Source organism: Salmo salar, chromosome ssa24 (genome assembly GCF_905237065.1).
Source record: "Salmo salar chromosome ssa24, Ssal_v3.1, whole genome shotgun sequence".
Classification (NCBI taxonomy): domain Eukaryota; kingdom Metazoa; phylum Chordata; class Actinopteri; order Salmoniformes; family Salmonidae; genus Salmo; species Salmo salar.
Window position 1 is genome coordinate 14,671,036 of NC_059465.1, and position 18,277 is coordinate 14,689,312.

Sequence of the window (18,277 nt, forward strand, 5' to 3'; positions counted from 1 at the left end):
ATCAACATATGTGAAGAAAGAAATTGTAGTAAAAACAATAGAGGAAGATAAGTGTTTCCAATGACATCATCAACCAATTGGCAATGCCTACTCATAATTGGTTAAAAATTGGAAAGACTTATCTTCCTCTATCGTTTTTGCTACAAAACATAGAAACGCACAATTTTCACATATGTTTATATTGGGGTGGTGCTGGAGATAAAAAAAAAATAAAAAAAATGTCCCTTTAAACACTAGGCTACCTGACACCTAAGTTAATATTTGGTAGAAGCACCTTTGGCAGCCATTCCAGCTGTGAATCATTTTTATTAAGATTCTACCAACCAAAGCTCAGTCAATTTGGTTGGGAATCATTGATGGCCAGCAATTAAAACATTGATGGACAGCAATTCAAATATACAAGTCTTTCCCAGGGTTAGGTTTTCAGAAGACTATGGCGGGTCTTCCTCTAACTTTTTACTTGTGCTTTGCTCCTTTCATTTTTAGTTTGATTCTGACAAACTCCCTAGTCCCTGCCGTTGACAAGCATACCAATAACATGATGCTGCCATGACAATACAGGGGATCAACAACATTGCCTTCATGACGAAGTGAAAAGAACGACGCCTGTGTTAAAAAAAATCCACTCCAAATCATCTTCTGTTTGCAACAAGGTCGATAAGGGTGACTGCAAGACAACACGACAAAGAAATTATTATTTTTGCCTAAATTGAAAAAATAAATAAATAAGAAAAAAATTAATTGCTTTTTTTAATCCAATGCAACACAACACAGAGTGAAACTGTCTGTATTTTAAAGTATTGTGATGGCAGCGTCATATTCTGGGTAAGCCGGTCACTGGCAAGGACTGGAGAGTTAGTCAGGATCAAAAGAAAATATGAAAGAAGCAAAGCCCAGGTAAAAAGATAGAGGAAAAGCCTTCTGAAAACATAACCCTGGGATAGTTCATATTTATCAGCGGGACAATTACACAAATGTTAATGCCAAAGACACAGAAGAATGGCTTTCCAAGAGGTGTTGCGTGTTCCGGAGAGGTCCAGTCTTAGTCCTGACTTAAATTAACTTCAGCTTGAGCAATTTGGACAGAAAATGATGGCTAAATGTGGCTCTAAGAGTTGTGCGAAGTTGGTAGAATCTTATTGAAAATGATACACAGCTGTAATGGCTGCCAACACTGCCTTCACCAACTGTGAACTCCGGGGTGTGAAGACATGCAATCAATAAATCCTTGTTTTTGTATTTTTTTGTTGTTGGACAATTTAATCCCTTTTACGACTTAATTTTAAGGGAGCAAAACGTGAAGACTCTAAATCCCTAAAACACGTCACTACAACACATCACTACTGGGACAAGCCAATTTGCTTACTCTAAGTACTTTAAACAATGCATAAACATAACGTTTTGCAGTATAAAGAACTTGCAATATGTTTTATCATTGATAAACAGTTCAATGTCAACAAAAACATGTATGATGTGCAACTATTTTTTCATGGTCGCAAAGGCAACGCTATGTTTATGCAAATGCCACGCAATTCAAGAACAACCCAAAAAGACCCAAGGTGGTTCACAATTTCGCACAATTTTCCACGAACATAACAGGCCGTACAGATGGTGTAGCTAAATGCATGGTGAATCAAAGAATCCAACATCAAAAAGACAAAAAGCACCTTCAGGGGATGTAGAGAGAAACAGTCTGGCTTTAGAGGTCTCTCTAGGGGAAGTTTATGTCTATGAACTCACACAACAGGATATGAGTGAATCTAGGGCAGGGAATTCTGGGATATTCTGTTTTATGTGAAGCTTCTTTACTGGGCTAGGGACATCTAAAAACAGTCCCCAAATAATCTTCTCCTCACGTAGGAAAATAAACATCCATGAAAACACAGCATTGTGAACAGCAGGGGGCACTAGGGAGTGGCGTGAAATCTGAAACAGGCCGTTTTCAAAGTCACCTGACTGCTTAAATTGAGGAATGTGTTTACCATTTTATGGCACCTTATTGCCTACCCCTCTTAAAGGTGACACACACACACACACACACACACACACACCTCAGAGCACAAGTCTGTTACTGACTGACAGGGATATGTATATACACAGTGGAAAGTCACCCTGGCAGCAAGTCACACACTTTTTAATCTAAACAATGCCTCTTAATCATACCTTCTGAAAGCCTTGAGTCAAATATTAATGAAGCACATTAATAAAACAATTGAGGGCAACAGACAGGTGCCTGAAAAGGGAGCAAGACCAGGCAGGCCTCAGAATGGAGGCTTTGAGTTAGAGTCACAACCTGATACTACTGAACGAACAGACAGAGAGGGGGAGATGAGAGGAGAAGAAACAGACTACTGGACAGACAGACAGACAGACAGACAGACAGACAGACAGACAGACAGACAGACAGACAGACGAGAGGAGAAGAAACAGACTACTGGACAGACAGACAGACAGACAGACAGACAGACAGACAGACAGACAGACAGACAGACAGACAGACAGACAGACAGACAGACAGACAGACAGACAGACAGACAGAGGGAGATGAGAGGAGAAGAAACAGACTACTGGACAGACAGACAGACAGACAGACAGACAGACAGACAGACAGACAGACAGACAGACAGACAGACAGACAGATGAGAAGAGAAGAAACAGACTACTGGACAGACAGACAGACAGACAGACAGACAGACAGACAGACAGACAGACAGACAGACAGACAGACAGACAGACGGGGGAGATGAGAGGAGAAGAAACAGACTACTGGACAGACAGACAGACAGACAGACAGACAGACAGACAGACAGACAGACAGACAGACAGACAGACAGACAGACAGACGGGGGAGATGAGAGGAGAAGAAACAGACTACTGGACAGACAGACAGACAGACAGACAGACAGACAGACAGACAGACAGACAGACAGACAGACAGACAGACAGACAGACAGACAGACAGACAGACAGGGGGAGATGAGAGGAGAAGAAACAGACTACTGGACAGACAGACAGACAGACAGACAGACAGACAGACAGACAGACAGACAGACAGACAGACAGACAGACAGACAGGGGGAGATGAGAGGAGAAGAAACAGACTACTGGACAGACAGACAGACAGACAGACAGACAGACAGACAGACAGACAGACAGACAGAGATGAGAGGAGAAGAAACAGACTACTGGACGGACAGACAGACAGACAGACAGACAGACAGACAGACAGACAGACAGACAGACAGACAGAGATGAGAGGAGAAGAAACAGACTACTGGACGGACAGACAGACAGACAGACAGACAGACAGACAGACAGACAGACAGACAGACAGACAGACAGACAGACAGACAGACAGACAGACAGACAGACAGACAGACAGACAGACAGACAGACAGACAGACAGACAGACAGAGATGAGAGGAGAAGAAACAGACTACTGGACGGACAGACAGACAGACAGACAGACAGACAGACAGACAGAGATGAGAGGAGAAGAAACAGACTACTGGACAGACAGAGAGAGAGAGCTGGGGGGAAAGATGAGATGAGAGGAGAAGAAACTGTTCTTTCTAGAGGGAGGTTCGAATTTTAAGTCCATGGTTTATGGACTGCACTGCATCTGAACTCAACGTGGGTTGAACACTTAGAAATATCCAGCAGGTCTTCCTGGCATCTTTAGTGGAAACTGTCACAAAGCCTGACAAATCGTGTGGCAGAGTCCTATGTTTTCCCTCAGGCCTCCCAGGTAGCTCCGTGTATCTAACCTGTTGTCATTTACATCACACTCTCCCCTCAGAGAAATCCCTATGGGAGGCAGGGCTGATCAACTCAGGGACCCTGCTGGCGATCTGATCTGGAGGGTTTGTTGAATTAGCTCAATTGTTCACTAACCTGGTGTCCCAGGTCAAAATCATTGTTGCCAATATTTACACAATGGTGTAAATATATCCATTTGGAATTGGGCCTTTGAGAAGACAGGTTGAAGTAGAAGGGGAGTCTTCAGGTAGAGGGATGGAGGGGAGACATGGAAGGTCTGGTGTGGGGGCTGTGCTTTGGCAAAGTGGGTGGGGTTATATCCTGCCTGTTTGGCCCTGTCCGGGGGTTTCATCGGATGGGGCCACAGTGTCTCCTGATCCCTCCTGTCTCAGCCTCCAGTATTTATGCTGCAGTAGTTTATGTGTCGGGGGGCTAGGGTCAGTCTGTTACATCTGGAGTATTTCTCTTGTCGTGTCCTGTGTGAATTTAAATATGCTCTCTCTAATTCTCTCTTTCTCTCGGAGGACCTGAGCCCTAGGACCATGCCTCAGGACTACCTGGCATGATGACTCCTTGCTGTCCCCAGTTCACCTGGCCGTGCTGCTGCTCCAGTTTCAACTGTTCTGCCTGCGGCTATGGAACCCTGACCTGTTCACCGGACGTGCTTGTTGCACCCTCGACAACTACTATGATTATTATTATTTGACCATGCTGGTCATTTATGAACATTTTTACATCTTGACCATGTTCTGTTATAATATCCACCCGGCACAGCCAGAAGAGGACTGGCCACCCCTCATAGCCTGGTTCCTCTCTAAGTTTCTTCCTGGGTTTTTGGCCTTTCTAGGGAGTTTTTCCTAGCCACCGTGCTTCTTTCACATGCATTGCTTGCTGTTTGGGGTTTTAGGCTGGGTTTCTGTACAGCACTTTGAGATATCAGCTGATGTACGAAGGGCTATATAAATACATTTGATTTGAAGGTCTAGAGGAAGCAGAGGTAGACAGCGGATAGAGGTACCTGTCTTCAGACTGGGTCTCCAGGTTGACAAAGATGGAGGAGGAGATGGTTCCCATGGAGGAGCCCTCGTAGAAGGATGGGGTGGCAGGGACGAGGTCAGGACGCAGGTAGGAGCCAAACACTGGGAGAAACACACACACACACACACACAAAGCTATGACCTCACTGAGAGACAAACACAAAGCCATGACCTCACTGATAATGCCTTCAGTCAGTCAATCTATGATCGCTGCTGTACTATTAGTCTAAAGAAGGTTGGACCCACAGGACAGAACATGTGTGTTTGATTTAATTAGATGAGATAATAAAGTGTGAATAAAACAATTATGTAAGTGTCCCTGCATGAACCTTCTATCCCTCAAAATAGTACGAGTAGAATTGGTTAACTGGAATAGAGTAAGCTATTAAAAATGAAACATTTCATTTGCTTTATGGAAGGGATCATCAACTAGATTAATATTTGATTAAAACAATCATTTCAAACCTTGCTGACATTTACATACGATCACGTCTCTCTACTTTAGAACACAAACACCACTTGGAGTTGATTTGCTGGTGTTTTTACAGTCTTTTATGTCCCCCCCCCCACAAAAAAACTTTGGGGCCAAATAAAACCACCCGTGGGCTGAATTCGGCACACGGGGTACACGGTATGTTATGTGACAGTTGTACATAGTGTACCAGGGTGTTGTTTAGTTAAAAACAGGGGAAAAAAATAGGATTTTCAATTAACGAAAGAAGCTATGTTGCAATATAAACCAAGACTTCCCTCTGCCTTATTCAGAAGTCCACACCCTCATCTCTTCCTGTAATATTGGCTAACAGTGGTGTTACCTCAGAGGAAGGTCAAGAGTTACGAAAGCTCAGTGGCTACTGCTGACGGTCCTGATTGTAACTCAGCCAGCCATATACAGCCCCGCCACTGGAGTCAGGGCCTGATAATGGATCCCCAAGAGACAAAGAGCGAGGGATAATGACGACTCGTTGATAATGCTAACTCAGTCGCGCGCACACACACACACACACACAAAATGGGCTGGCTGTAATAACAGGACATTTCAGTGAGGCCTGGACGTGGACGGGAGACAGTTTTATGGTGCTACTGAAGGACCTGTTTATGGGGAACAAGTGGTTCTGAAAGGTCCATCTATCCGGACATAGAGATGTGTTCTACATGACAGATCTGGCGAGCGAAAGTGACTTCTGTTTGGTGCTTTTGGCTCAACCTCAACCATGAATGTGTGGATGATTGATGATGGTGTGCTGCTGGTCTACCTTGTCCCTCTAGACTAGCCAGACTGCGTGCTCCTCCCAGCCTGTCCCGACTCTCCTCTTCGTTCTCCTCCTTCTGAGAAGACAGGATTTCCTGAGAGAACGACTTCAGAGCAGGGATGGACGTACGTGCTCTCTTAGAAGGGGAGAACCGAATGGCTGCAGAGAGAGAAACAGAGAGAGAGAGAGAGAGAAACAGAGAGAGAGAGAAACAGAGAGAAACAGAGAGAGAGAGAACAGAGAGAGAGAGAGAGAGAAACAGAGAGAGAGAGAGAGAGAAACAGAGAGAGAGAGAGCGAGAAACAGAAAGAGAAACGGAGAGAGAAACGGAGAGAGGAGGGGTAAATGAGTGGTGGGGAAGAGATAAGGAAAGAGGAGGGGGGGGAAGAGAGGAAAATAAGGAACAAGACAAGACAGGAGGTAGGGGAGAGAGTGAGTGGGTAGGGGAGAGAAGCAAGAGAGAAATAGGGAGAGATGGAGGGAACAGATTATCCTGATTGCAACCATTATCGTGCATAATCAGGCTCGGAGCGTCTGTCCCAAATTAGCAGTAAAAAGATCAAACTGTTAACGCATAATAATTATTACACAACTGTCCCCCAGACGTTCCATTCTGACTCCCAAGCAGAGCATGAAATCCTCTCCCATCGTATCTCACTGTGCAGAAGCAGGCATAATAACACCAGGCAGCTAAATCCCAAATCATCTTCATTAAATCAGCGGGCCACACTGTTCCGTAACACTGCTTTATATCATCTTGACATATTCCCCCGAGTCAAAACCCTGCAGTGAGAGGGGCTTCAGCCCCTTGGATGATTCCCAAATTACAACCACTGGGGGGCTGTCATGGCCACCACCCAAACATGGGGCAGAGGGCAACCATTTCCTCTCTGAAAACAACAAGCTATTCCTGGGAAAAGACCGGCAGATATCCTAGCGGCTAAGAGTGATGGGCCAGTAATTGAAAGGTCGCTGGTTCGAATCCCCTCGCCCGACTAGGTGAAAAATCTGTCGACGTGCCCTTGAGTAAGGCACTCAACCCTAATTGCTCCTGTAAATTGGTCTGGATAAGAACGTCTGGTAAAATGAAAAGTATTCTGTCTGGTAAAATAACAAAATACAGAACAAAACCAATTTAACATGCAATATCATTGAGAACCAATGTCAGAAATCTACACTGAGTGTACAAAACATTAGGAACACCTGCTATTTCCATGACATAGACTGACCAGGCGAATCCAGATGAATGCTATGATCCCTTATTGATGTCACCTGTTAAATCCACTTTAAATCAGTGTAGATGAAGGGGAGGAGACAGGTTAAAGAAGGATTTTTAAGCCTTTTGAGGCATGGATTGTGTATGTGTGCCATTCAGAGGGTGAATGGACAAGACTAAATATTTAAGTGCCTTTGAACGGGGTGTGGTGATATGTGCAAGGCGCACTGGTTTGAGTGTGTCAAGAACTGCAACGCTGCTGGGTTTTTCACGCTCAACAGTTTGTGTATCAAGAATGGTGCACCACCCAAAGGACATCCAGCCAACTTGACACAACTGTGGGAAGCATTGGAGTCAACATGGGCCAGCATCCCTGTGGAACGCTTTCGACACCTTGTAGAGTCCATGCCCCGACGAATTGAGGCTGTTCTGAGGGCAGAAGGAGGTGCAACTCATTATTCGGAAAGTGCTCCTAATGTTTTGTACACTCAGTGTATATCAGTATGTCAGTGTAACCTGAAAGCACAGAGAGAAGAGCTGAGGAAGGGTTTTAAACTTGACCCGTTTAACTGACTGACAAAAGTGTGTATATGCCACTGGATCTTCAACATAACCTGTTCTACACACCCTACACTGGTAACACACAATCACTTCCTCTCCCAGGAGAAATGTATACTGTACATCAACACAGCTGTGTTGTTGCTTTCAACACAGCGACTTTATATATTTACTGGAAGGTTCGGTTTTGTTCAACATCAAGCTGTGATTATTTGAAATCGGCTGTGTAGTTCTAGGGCAAAAACATGCACCCCTTCGTGTTCCCAGGATCGAGTTCGGGAAAAGCTGACCTAAAGCGTCTATAAATCACATCCACTCCACAATCACCTGATATTACAGGTAACAAACAAATCCAACTAGGAATCTGTACAAACATAAGATTTCCAATAGTTTACAGTTGACTAAACTGTACGTGCCACACTGAAGGATTAACTTGTCTCAGTCTCTGGTGTGGGCAAATGTTTTGGCTCGAGGGCCACGTCGGGATTTCGAAATTCAACAGAGGGCCAACACAGACTCTTTTTTTTGTTTGTTGTCAAAATCAATTTGTGAGCCAGAAAAAGCAGTTATTTGAAAATATATTAGGTACAGTCTACATACTTTTTTTACTCAAACCTCCCACAGGCCATGTTTCCCACTACCCTTGTTTACTGGTCCCAGTGCCTGGCATGTGTGCCAGTTCAAAGTCCTAACATAAATACAGGTGTCCCTGTCATAGGGGACTGAGGAACAAGAGTCGGCAGACTTACTCTGAGTCTTCCGGAACACCGAAGTGCTCATGAACTTGAGGAATCGGTTGGCATAGAAACCGGGCCTGTGCACTGAGACAGAGTCCTGAGGACAGAACAGAAGACAATACAAGCTTTTAGCAGAGAGTTTATTTTAGATCAATAAGAAAGTAACCTATGAATGGTGTGTATTCAGAAGGACACGTATCAGATTTGCAGCATATCAACTTACGCCGTCGTAGACCAGGGCTTTCCACGAGTGCTCCAACTTCTTAATGAATCTGAGGTAAAAAACAAACAAACAAGAAGACTTGTCACAAATGTAGCCCCCCCCCCCCCAAACTGGTACCAAACTGAGAACAGGAACCACAGCAATATTAGGTTAATGTAATACGCTCCCCTTATAGTTACATTTTACACTTGAATTGATGGGCTGAGGCAGGCAAACACCAAATAGTGGGTGAGGAAAGAGGATTAAGAAGAAAAAATATATGGGTAAGAATATGAAGCTATCCTTTACATTGTGTTGGTCCTGAGGTGAGCTTAGAGATGCTGAGATAAGGACAGGGAATAGTGTTAGAGACTTCTGTCTCTCTGGTGCTAGAGGCTTTTCACACTGAGGAGCTTATGTCTATCTCTCTCTCTCCCTCTCTCCCCCTTTCCCTCTCCTCTTTCTCGCTTTGTCTCTTCATTCTCCGTCTCTCTTCTCTTTCTCTCTGCGTCTCTCTTCTCTCCCCCTCTGCGTCTCTCTTCTCTCCCCCTCTGCGTCTCTCTCCTTCTCTCCCCCTCTGCGTCTCTCTCCTTCTCTCCCCCTCTGCGTCTCTCTCCTTCTCTCCCCCTCTGCGTCTCTCTCCTTCTCTCCCCTCTCGTCTCTCTCCTTCTCTCCGCGTCTCTCTCCGCGTCTCTCTCCTTCTCTCCGCGTCTCTCTCCCTCTCCCTCTCCGCGTCTCTCTCTCTCTCCCCTCCGTCTCTCTCTCCCCTCCGCGTCTCTCTCTCTCTCTCTCTCCCCTCCGCGTCTCTCTCTCTCTCTCTCTCTCTCTCTCTCTCTCTCTCTCTCTCTCTCTCTCTCTCTCTCTCTCTCTCTCTCTCTCTCTCTCTCTCTCTCTCTCTCTCTCTCTCTCTCTCTCTCTCTCTCTCTCTCTCTCTCTCTCTCTCTCTCTCTCTCTCTCTCTCTCTCTCTCTCTCTCCCTCCGTCTCTCTCTCTCTCTCTCTCTCTCTCTCTCTCTCTCTCTCTCTCTCTCTCTCTCTCTCTCTCTCTCTCTCTCTCTCTCTCTCTCTCTCTCTCTCTCTCTCTCTCTCTCTCTCTCTCTCTCTCTCTCTCTCTCTCTCTCTCTCTCTCTCTCTCTCTCTCTCTCTCTCTCTCTCTCTCTCTCTCTCTCTCTCTCTCGCTCTCTCTCTCTCTCTCTCTCTCTCTCTCTCTGCTCTCGCTCCTCTCTCTCTCTCTCTCTGCGTCTCGCTCCTCTCTCTCTCTCGTCTCGCTCCTCTCTCTCTCTGCTCTCGCTCCTCTCTCTCTCTGCTCTCGCTCTCTCTCTCTCTGCGTCTCGCTCCTCTCTCTCTCTCGTCTCGCTCTCTCTCTCTCTGCTCTCCTCTCTCTCTCTCTGTGTCTCGCTCCTCTCTCTCTCTGTCTCGCTCCTCTCTCTCTCTGTCTCGCTCCTCTCTCTCTCTGTCTCGCTCCTCTCTCTCTCTCTCGTCTCTCTCTCTCTCTGTGTGTCTCGCTCCTCTCTCTCTCTGCGTCTCGCTCCTCTCTCTCTCTGCGTCTCGCTCCCCTCTCTCTCTGCGTCTCGCTCCCCTCTCTCTCTGCGTCTCGCTCCCCTCTCTCTCTGCGTCTCGCTCCCCTCTCTCTCTGCGTCTCGCTCCCCTCTCTCTCTGCGTCTCGCTCCCCTCTCTCTCTGCGTCTCGCTCCCCTCTCTCTCTGCGTCTCGCTCCCCTCTCTCTCTGCGTCTCGCTCCCCTCTCTCTCTGCGTCTCGCTCCCCTCTCTCTCTGCGTCTCGCTCCCCTCTCTCTCTGCGTCTCGCTCCCCTCTCTCTCTGCGTCTCGCTCCCCTCTCTCTCCTCGCTCCCCTGCGTCTCGCTCCTCTCTCTCTCTGCGTCTCGCTCCTCTCTCTCTCCTCTCTCTCTCTGCGTCTCGCTCCTCTCTCTCTCTGCGTCTCGCTCCTCTCTCTCTCTGCGCCTCGCTCCTCTCTCTCTCTGCGCCTCGCTCCTCTCTCTCTCTGCGCCTCGCTCCTCTCTCTCTCTGCGCCTCGCTCCTCTCTCTCTCTGCGCCTCGCTCCTCTCTCTCTCTGCGCCTCGCTCCTCTCTCTCTCTGCGCCTCGCTCCTCTCTCTCTCTGCGCCTCGCTCCTCTCTCTCTCTGCGCCTCGCTCCTCTCTCTCTCTGCGCCTCGCTCCTCTCTCTCTCTGCGCCTCGCTCCTCTCTCTCTCTGCGCCTCGCTCCTCTCTCTCTCTGCGCCTCGCTCCTCTCTCTCTCTGCGTCTCGCTCCTCTCTCTCTCTCTCTGTGTCCTCGCTCCTCTCTCTCTCTGCGTCTCGCTCCTCTCTCTCCGTCTCCCTCTCCTGTCTGCGTCTCTCTCTCTCTCCTGTCTGCGTCTCTCTCTCTCTCCTGTCTGCGTCTCGCTCTCTCTCTCTCTCTCTGCGTCTCGCTCCTCTCTCTCTCTGCGTCCCGCTCCTCTCTCTCTCTGCGTCCCGCTCCTCTCTCTCTCTGCGTCCCGCGCCTCTCTCCTCTCTCTCTCCCTCCGCGCCTCTCTCCTCTCTCTCCCTCCGCGCCTCTCTCCTCTCTCTCTCCCTCCGCGCCTCTCTCCTCTCTCTCTCCCTCCGCGCCTCTCTCCTCTCTCTCTCCCTCCGCGCCTCTCTCCTCTCTCTCTCCCTCCGCGCCTCTCTCCTCTCTCTCTCCCTCCGCGCCTCTCTCCTCTCTCTCTCCCTCCGCGCCTCTCTCCTCTCTCTCTCCCTCCGCGCCTCTCTCCTCTCTCTCTCCCTCCGCGCCTCTCTCCTCTCTCTCTCCCTCCGCGCCTCTCTCCTCTCTCTCTCTCCCTCCGCGCCTCTCTCCTCTCTCTCTCCCTCCGCGCCTCTCTCCTCTCGCTCTCCCTCCGCGCCTCTCTCCTCTCGCTCTCCCTCCGCGCCTCTCTCCTCTCGCTCTCCCTCCGCGCCTCTCTCCTCTCGCTCTCCCTCCGCGCCTCTCTCCTCTCGCTCTCCCTCCGCGCCTCTCTCCTCTCGCTCTCCCTCCGCGCCTCTCTCCTCTCTCTCTCTCCTGTCTGCGTCTCTCTCTCTCTCCTGTCTGCGTCTCTCTCTCTCCTGTCTGCGTCTCTCTCTCTCCTGTCTGCGTCTCTCTCTCTCCTGTCTGCGTCTCTCTCTCTCTCCTGTCTGCGTCTCTCTCTCTCCTGTCTGCGCCTCTCTCCCTCCGCGCCTCGCGCCTCTCTCTCTCTCCTGTCTGCGCCTCTCTCCCTCCGCGCCTCTCTCCTCTCGCTCTCCCTCCGCGCCTCTCTCCTCTCTCTCTCTCCTGTCTGCGTCTCTCTCTCTCTCCTGTCTGCGTCTCTCTCTCTCTCCTGTCTGCGTCTCTCTCTCTCTCCTGTCTGCGTCTCTCTCTCTCCTGTCTGCGTCTCTCTCTCTCCTGTCTGCGTCTCTCTCTCTCTCCTGTCTGCGTCTCTCTCTCTCTCCTGTCTGCGCCTCTCTCTCTCTCCTGTCTGCGCCTCTCTCCCTCCGCGCCTCGCGCCTCTCTCTCCCTCCGCGCCTCGCGCCTCTCTCCCTCCGCGCCTCGCGCCTCTCTCCCTCCGCGCCTCGCGCCTCTCTCCCTCCGCGCCTCGCGCCTCTCTCCCTCCGCGCCTCGCGCCTCTCTCCCTCCGCGCCTCGCGCCTCTCTCCCTCCGCGCCTCGCGCCTCTCTCCCTCCGCGCCTCTCTCCCTCCGCGCCTCTCTCCCTCCGCGCCTCTCTCCTCTTCCCCTCTCTCCTCTTCCCCTCTGCGTCTCTCTCCTCTTTCCCTCTGCGTCTCTCTCCTCTTTCCCTCCGCGCCTCTCTCCTCTTCCCCTCTCTCCTCTTTCCCTCCGCGCCTCTCTCCTCTTCCCCTCTCTCCTCTCTCCCTCCGCGCCTCTCTCCTCTTCCCCTCTCTCCTCTTCTCTGCGTCTCTCTCCTCTTCCCCTCTCTCCTCTTCCCCTCTGCGTCTCTCTCCTCTTCCCCTTTGCGTCTCTCTCCTCTTCCCCTCTGCGTCTCTCTCCTCTTCCCCTCTCTACCTCCCCCTCCCCCGCATAGGGACAGAAAACTCCAGGTTACAGAATATTATGCTGAACATGTAATAGTATGTCATTATGCCACGTAATAAATGTTATATTATAGCATGTTATGAAGTAATGTTATACCGGTAGGATTGCAGGATGTCGATGATGCCCAGGAAAATAAGCAGCTTCTCTTCTTTGTGTGATTTGGCAGGAATTCCACCCATCCTGAAATACAGCACAGTAAATACAAGTCCAGTCACAGAATGTAGTCAGTCAGGATTATCTGCCAAGTCATCCTTAAAAGCATCTCGGTGAGGGTTGGGTTTTGATCGTAGTGAGTGTTTGTGAGAGTTTTGCCATGCATCTTTCAGTGTATGTAAGTGTGTACATGTCATCAAACTATTACTGTGTATATGATTGTGTATGTGTGTTTGTATGAGCAGTATGCCTGTGGTGAGCTGACTCACGTGTCGTCTGTGGTGTGGGCCTCGGCAGCCTTGCCGTCCCCCTGGATAGACTCCATGGCTGTGGAGTAGAGGACCCTCTGGGCCACGGGTCGCTTGCCGTCCCCCCCTGCCTGGCCCGGCTCGCCCCCCTCCTTTGGGCTCTGGTCCAGGACATGCACGGCCAGCAGCAGACTGTAGTCCATGATCTTAAAGCTCTCCAACACCTGCAGCACACAACATGAAACCACACCTTAATCACCACGATTTGGAAACGACAGCAGCCTGTTAGCTAGCAAAGAGTGGAAATGCAGTCGGCGCTGTCTTGGCCTTGCTGTTAGTCCTTGGCTGACTAGTATCAGCCACGGGTGTGTACGTTTTAAACAACAACAAAAACGTTTGTTTTTCTATCATCTGGTTTATTGAACTGTGACCCATATTTCTGTGTGACCAAAAATAAATAGACACTAGTGATAATCTATTCTACTATGTTGACCAGAAGCTTTAGTTACACAGACTTGAAAAGTACAAAGTGTATCATGTAACCACTAAGCTAAGTGTGCCTCAAACACCCAAAAGAATTGAAATGTTTCTGTAACTGATTCTTGAGCTATATAAAGAAAGGTGTTGCTCCATGGTTGAATGATGTTTTACATATTGACCCGTGTGAGGGGCCTTCTGCCCTCTTGTCTCTGTTCCCAGGGTTTCTCAGGCCCCAGGTTTCCTCTCACTGCTCAGACAGAACGGTCTCACGACACCAGAGGGGCTCAAAAAACACAATCTGAATATGGGGTCAGGGGTGCTATCAGGCCTTTTAGTCTGGCTTGGCCGGCACTGCTTTTGCATGCCAAGTGTGTGTGTGTGTGAGTACTGTGTACTGTATGTACAGGAACCATGTAATTCATACATACACACACACACACATGTGCAGACACACTTGCATGGAAAGTCATACTTTTTATGGTTCCATCAGCCATAATAAGATTAGCCATTTTTGGATGCAAATTTGATCAAATTTGATAATCTGATCATTGGACCACAGGAACCATGTCATTCTAAACATTACTGTGCAAATCCCCAAAACTAATAACACTGTCTGTCCGTGTGTCCGTCCGTGTGTCCGTCCGTGTGTCCGTCCGTGTGTCCGTCCGTGTGTCCGTCTGTCTGTCTAAGAGAGATGATAATGAAAAAAGGAAAAAGCAGGAACAGGAAAGAAACAGCAGGTTTTGTTAAATCTGTCATAACGGGGAACACCCAGACAAATGTGGCTTGGCTGCAGACCTAAAAATTACAAGAATGTTCATCATGATCGTCATGGTAACCCCTAAAGTCAGCAATGCAGATGGATTTCGTCAACAGTATTCCCAGCATCAGGTACATCCCAAGTGGCACCCTAACTTCCTAAGTAGTGCACTAGTTCAAAAGTAGTGCACTATAAAGAGAATAGGGTGCCATAAGGGACTCAGCTATCATTGTCCCATATATGGAACTGGCCAATAAAAAACAGGCAGAGGAAAAGGACCACAACAGAACCAGATAATCAGCCTTTTGTGATCTAATCAAAGTAATGTGACCTAGTATGACCAGAATGAGGATCTTTGTTAAGAGACTAACATCAACACACACTTACTAGGAGTGGACAGTAGGTTATAGGTCAAAGATGGCCTTTTGACCTCGTATCATACCTTGATGTATCTGTAACTGGAATCCATAGATGTGGCACAAGGAAACATATGTCATGACTTAGTACAGGCCAAATAATATTATAGAACAGCTATGTCCTGGTTATTCCCAATGGTAAATGTCTTTATTTTTGCTTTATAAAGTACATTGTTGCTGGTTGTTTAATCATGGTTAATTATTTATTTCGTGTCCTTATATGACTAATGCAAATCACAAACTCAAGCCCATACGCACAGCCACACACACACACACACACACACACACACACACACAGCCACACGCTCGCAGACACAAACACACACACTCAGAAAACACTTGTGCTCTTGTTCGAGCTTTGCCTTTTCCATGTATTTGATTTGCATCTGTTCCTCCTGACTCCCCCGTTCCTATTCAAAGGACACCATTTTGAATAGACCCACACACCAACCTGCCCACAGTAGGCCCATGTGACTCCCAGCTGGCCTGACCACCTCTCCTTGCCAGGCAAACCATCGCTACACAAACCATACTGCTGCCTGCCTTCATCAGGTTGGCTTCTATACTACTGCAACGAGCACTTCAAATGTGTGCATCCTTTTTCATTTGATGCTGAGCAGTGATTTGCCAAGCTACAAAGTCGGTGTTCCTCTTCACCTGCAATAAAAAGCATACCCAGAAAACCAAAATTGTTTCTGTGAAAGTTCCCAGAACAACCATTAGGTTGCGGCAAATGTTCTCATAACACAAAAACTGTCCAGTTGTGCCGATGATTATACAATGTTTGCATAAAACATTCACCTGATGTTGTAAGAACGTACCCAGAACGTTGCTCTCACATTTTGTTGCGGCAGTATGATTTAAAAACATGAAATAGTACATTGTGTTACCTGGAAACCTAATGAAAACATTCGGGGAATGTTCTGCGGTGGTTGTTACAGATGTTGTGCACAACATTTGAGTTAATGTTAGAACATTCCAAGGATATTTCATAAAAAAAAAATTTCAAAAAAGAATTCCATCAAAAATATTTGTTGAATGTTTTTGGGATGCTATCATCCTAATGTTAGGATTTTATCTAACTAAAACTTAATGGGAATCTTAGCTAATGTTCTGGGAATGATCCCGGTTTGCTGGTTAGACAATGTGAGCCAAAAATAACTAACAATCACTTAAACATAATATCAACACACTGTAGATGTTCACCTTGTATTTGACTTCAAACTGCTTTCTGTCTTCAGAGTTTCTGTAAAAGTGGATGGAAAAGTATTAGGGAGACTATTTTAACACGTGTTCAGTAAGTCACCCTTTTACAAGATTCCCTTTTCCTTGAACAAATGATCTTCGATGTAATTCAGCACATCCAAGCCATGTCTGAGTCTCTCCTCTGGATCGGTCTCTTGAGAGGGTCTGTCTTTGAAACCCCACAGTACAGCATGGCCCACTTACTATGACACTAATACACTGGCACCCTTTGAAGAGGGGAATGACACAGACTCTTTACATTGCAGTTAAAACATGGTGCCAGCCATGCCTTTCATACAAATCACACTCTCAGCTTTTACATTGACATTTCATGTTAACATTTCTAATTCAACGATTTTCCATACGTTTTTTTTTTTTGGGGGGGGGCGTGTGTAGTGGGCAGATCCAACTCTAGCCAAAGTAGTGCACTATACGGGGAATAGGGTGTCATTTGACATCGGCCCTGGCTTGATTGGCTTTGTGAGAGGACATTGTTGTCCCTGTCATGTTCCAATGGAATTACAGAATCACATGACCCAGGAAGAGAGGAGTGGGACCAATAAAAGGTTGTTTTTGTCTGACAACATGACCGGCCTCGAGTTCCATAACAATTATGCAACACTATTTTCCCACCCATTCTATTTGTGTGTGGGGCGAGCGCGTGTGTACGTTTGTGTGTGCATGTGAGTGTATGTGTTTGTTTGCGTCTCGAGTTAATAGGGGGATTCCCAGACAAAAATATGTTTATACATCAAGCTAAATGGCAGTCAACATCCCTCTGCCCTAGTCAAAGACCTCAACACTCATGATTGGCAACCACTTCCAAAACATTGTCCCCGTTGCTAAACTGTCATTACAGTTTACATTGTCATCATCTCAACAACACCTCAGAGCCCAGCCATGCTATGACAATGACATCATTGCTCTCTGTTCCAAGTCAAACACGAGGAGGCTTTCCTTCAGTCTCTCTCTCCCTCTAGTCATAGACATGGACATAGTTTATTCATGTTCTCAGCCCATTCGCCATATGGAGGGCATCGAGGGAGCTGTTGTGAGATGAAGAGAGGAGAGGAGGGAAAGAGAGAGTACCCTACATTTTCCTCAGTGACCCACATACAGCACAGCAGCAGAGACTTCATGGTCTCCCGATCTCATCTCGCCCCTAACCACCCCTTCATACCCTGGCTGAATCTCCGTACAACTCTAACCTCTTCCCCCTTCTATCCCTTCCTTTCCCCCCTCTCCTGTTTTTCGGTGCTGCAGCAGGCCCTGGGGCGAGGGGTTTACTGCTTACTCATGGAAAAGGACAGAGATATTGCTTTGAGGGCACTTTGCTTCCAGCTCAGGAAGGGAAGACAGGAAGCCGTGACAATAACAAACTAGCTACAGAGTCCAGAGTCACTTATAATACAACCCCTGCATTCAACGTGAAACACTGTTCCCTTTAGCGTCGTGCCTTCCTAGAAGAAGAAGAAAACTACTTTGAAACACAGAGGATGTGAGAGAAGAAGGAGAGCGGAAGGGACGGAAAAGAAAGGTCCCTCAAGTCTTCAAACAAGAGGCCATCTTCGAGAGTATGTGACGGACTCTTACCTACTTGAGCTGTATCCAATAGAAAGTCAACATTGAGGAGTGTGTGAGTTTAGTGGACAAACATAAGGAGAGAGGAAATGGGAGGAGAGGAATCAGTCAGCTATAGCAGCCATTGCCAAAGCCATCAAGGGGTGACTAGGCCCAGAAAATCAGAATTAGTTTTTCCCACAAAAGGGCTTTATTACAGACAGAAATACTCCTCAGTTTCATCAGCTATCCAGGTGGCTGGTCTCAGATGATCCCGCAGGTGAAGAAGCCAGATGTGGAGGTCCTGGGCTGGCGTGGTTACACGTGGTCTGCGATTGTGAGGCCGGTTGAACGTACTGCCAAATTCTCTAAAACAACGTTGGAGACAGCTTATGGTAGAGAAATGAACATTCAATTCTCTGGCAACAGCTCTGGTGGACAATCCATTCCTGCAGTCAGCATGCCAATTGTACGCTCCCTCAAAACTTGAGACATCTGTGGCATTGTGTTGTGTGACAAAACCGCACATTTTAGAGTGGCCTTTTATTGTCCCCAGCACAAGGTGCACCTGTGTAATGATCACGCTGTTTAATCAGCTTCTTGATATGCCAAACCTGACAGG

General features: G+C 47.7%; 1 protein-coding gene across 3 annotated transcripts in view; it reads right to left on the reverse strand.

Annotated features, from left to right (window-relative positions):
- The window catches only part of LOC106585038 (phosphatidylinositol 4-phosphate 5-kinase type-1 beta), a 90,184-nt gene that overhangs the window by 5,767 nt on the left and 66,140 nt on the right, over nucleotides 1-18,277 (reverse strand). For all 3 annotated transcript variants that reach the window (XM_014170787.2, XM_014170784.2, XM_014170786.2), the window contains exons 8-13: nucleotides 13,216-13,418; nucleotides 12,890-12,973; nucleotides 8,784-8,832; nucleotides 8,573-8,657; nucleotides 6,053-6,208; nucleotides 4,778-4,898 (exon numbers count right to left, since the gene is read on the reverse strand). In XM_014170787.2, the coding sequence (XP_014026262.1) occupies nucleotides 4,778-4,898; nucleotides 6,053-6,208; nucleotides 8,573-8,657; nucleotides 8,784-8,832; nucleotides 12,890-12,973; nucleotides 13,216-13,418 (698 nt within the window). The remainder of the gene's footprint in view (nucleotides 1-4,777; nucleotides 4,899-6,052; nucleotides 6,209-8,572; nucleotides 8,658-8,783; nucleotides 8,833-12,889; nucleotides 12,974-13,215; nucleotides 13,419-18,277) is intronic.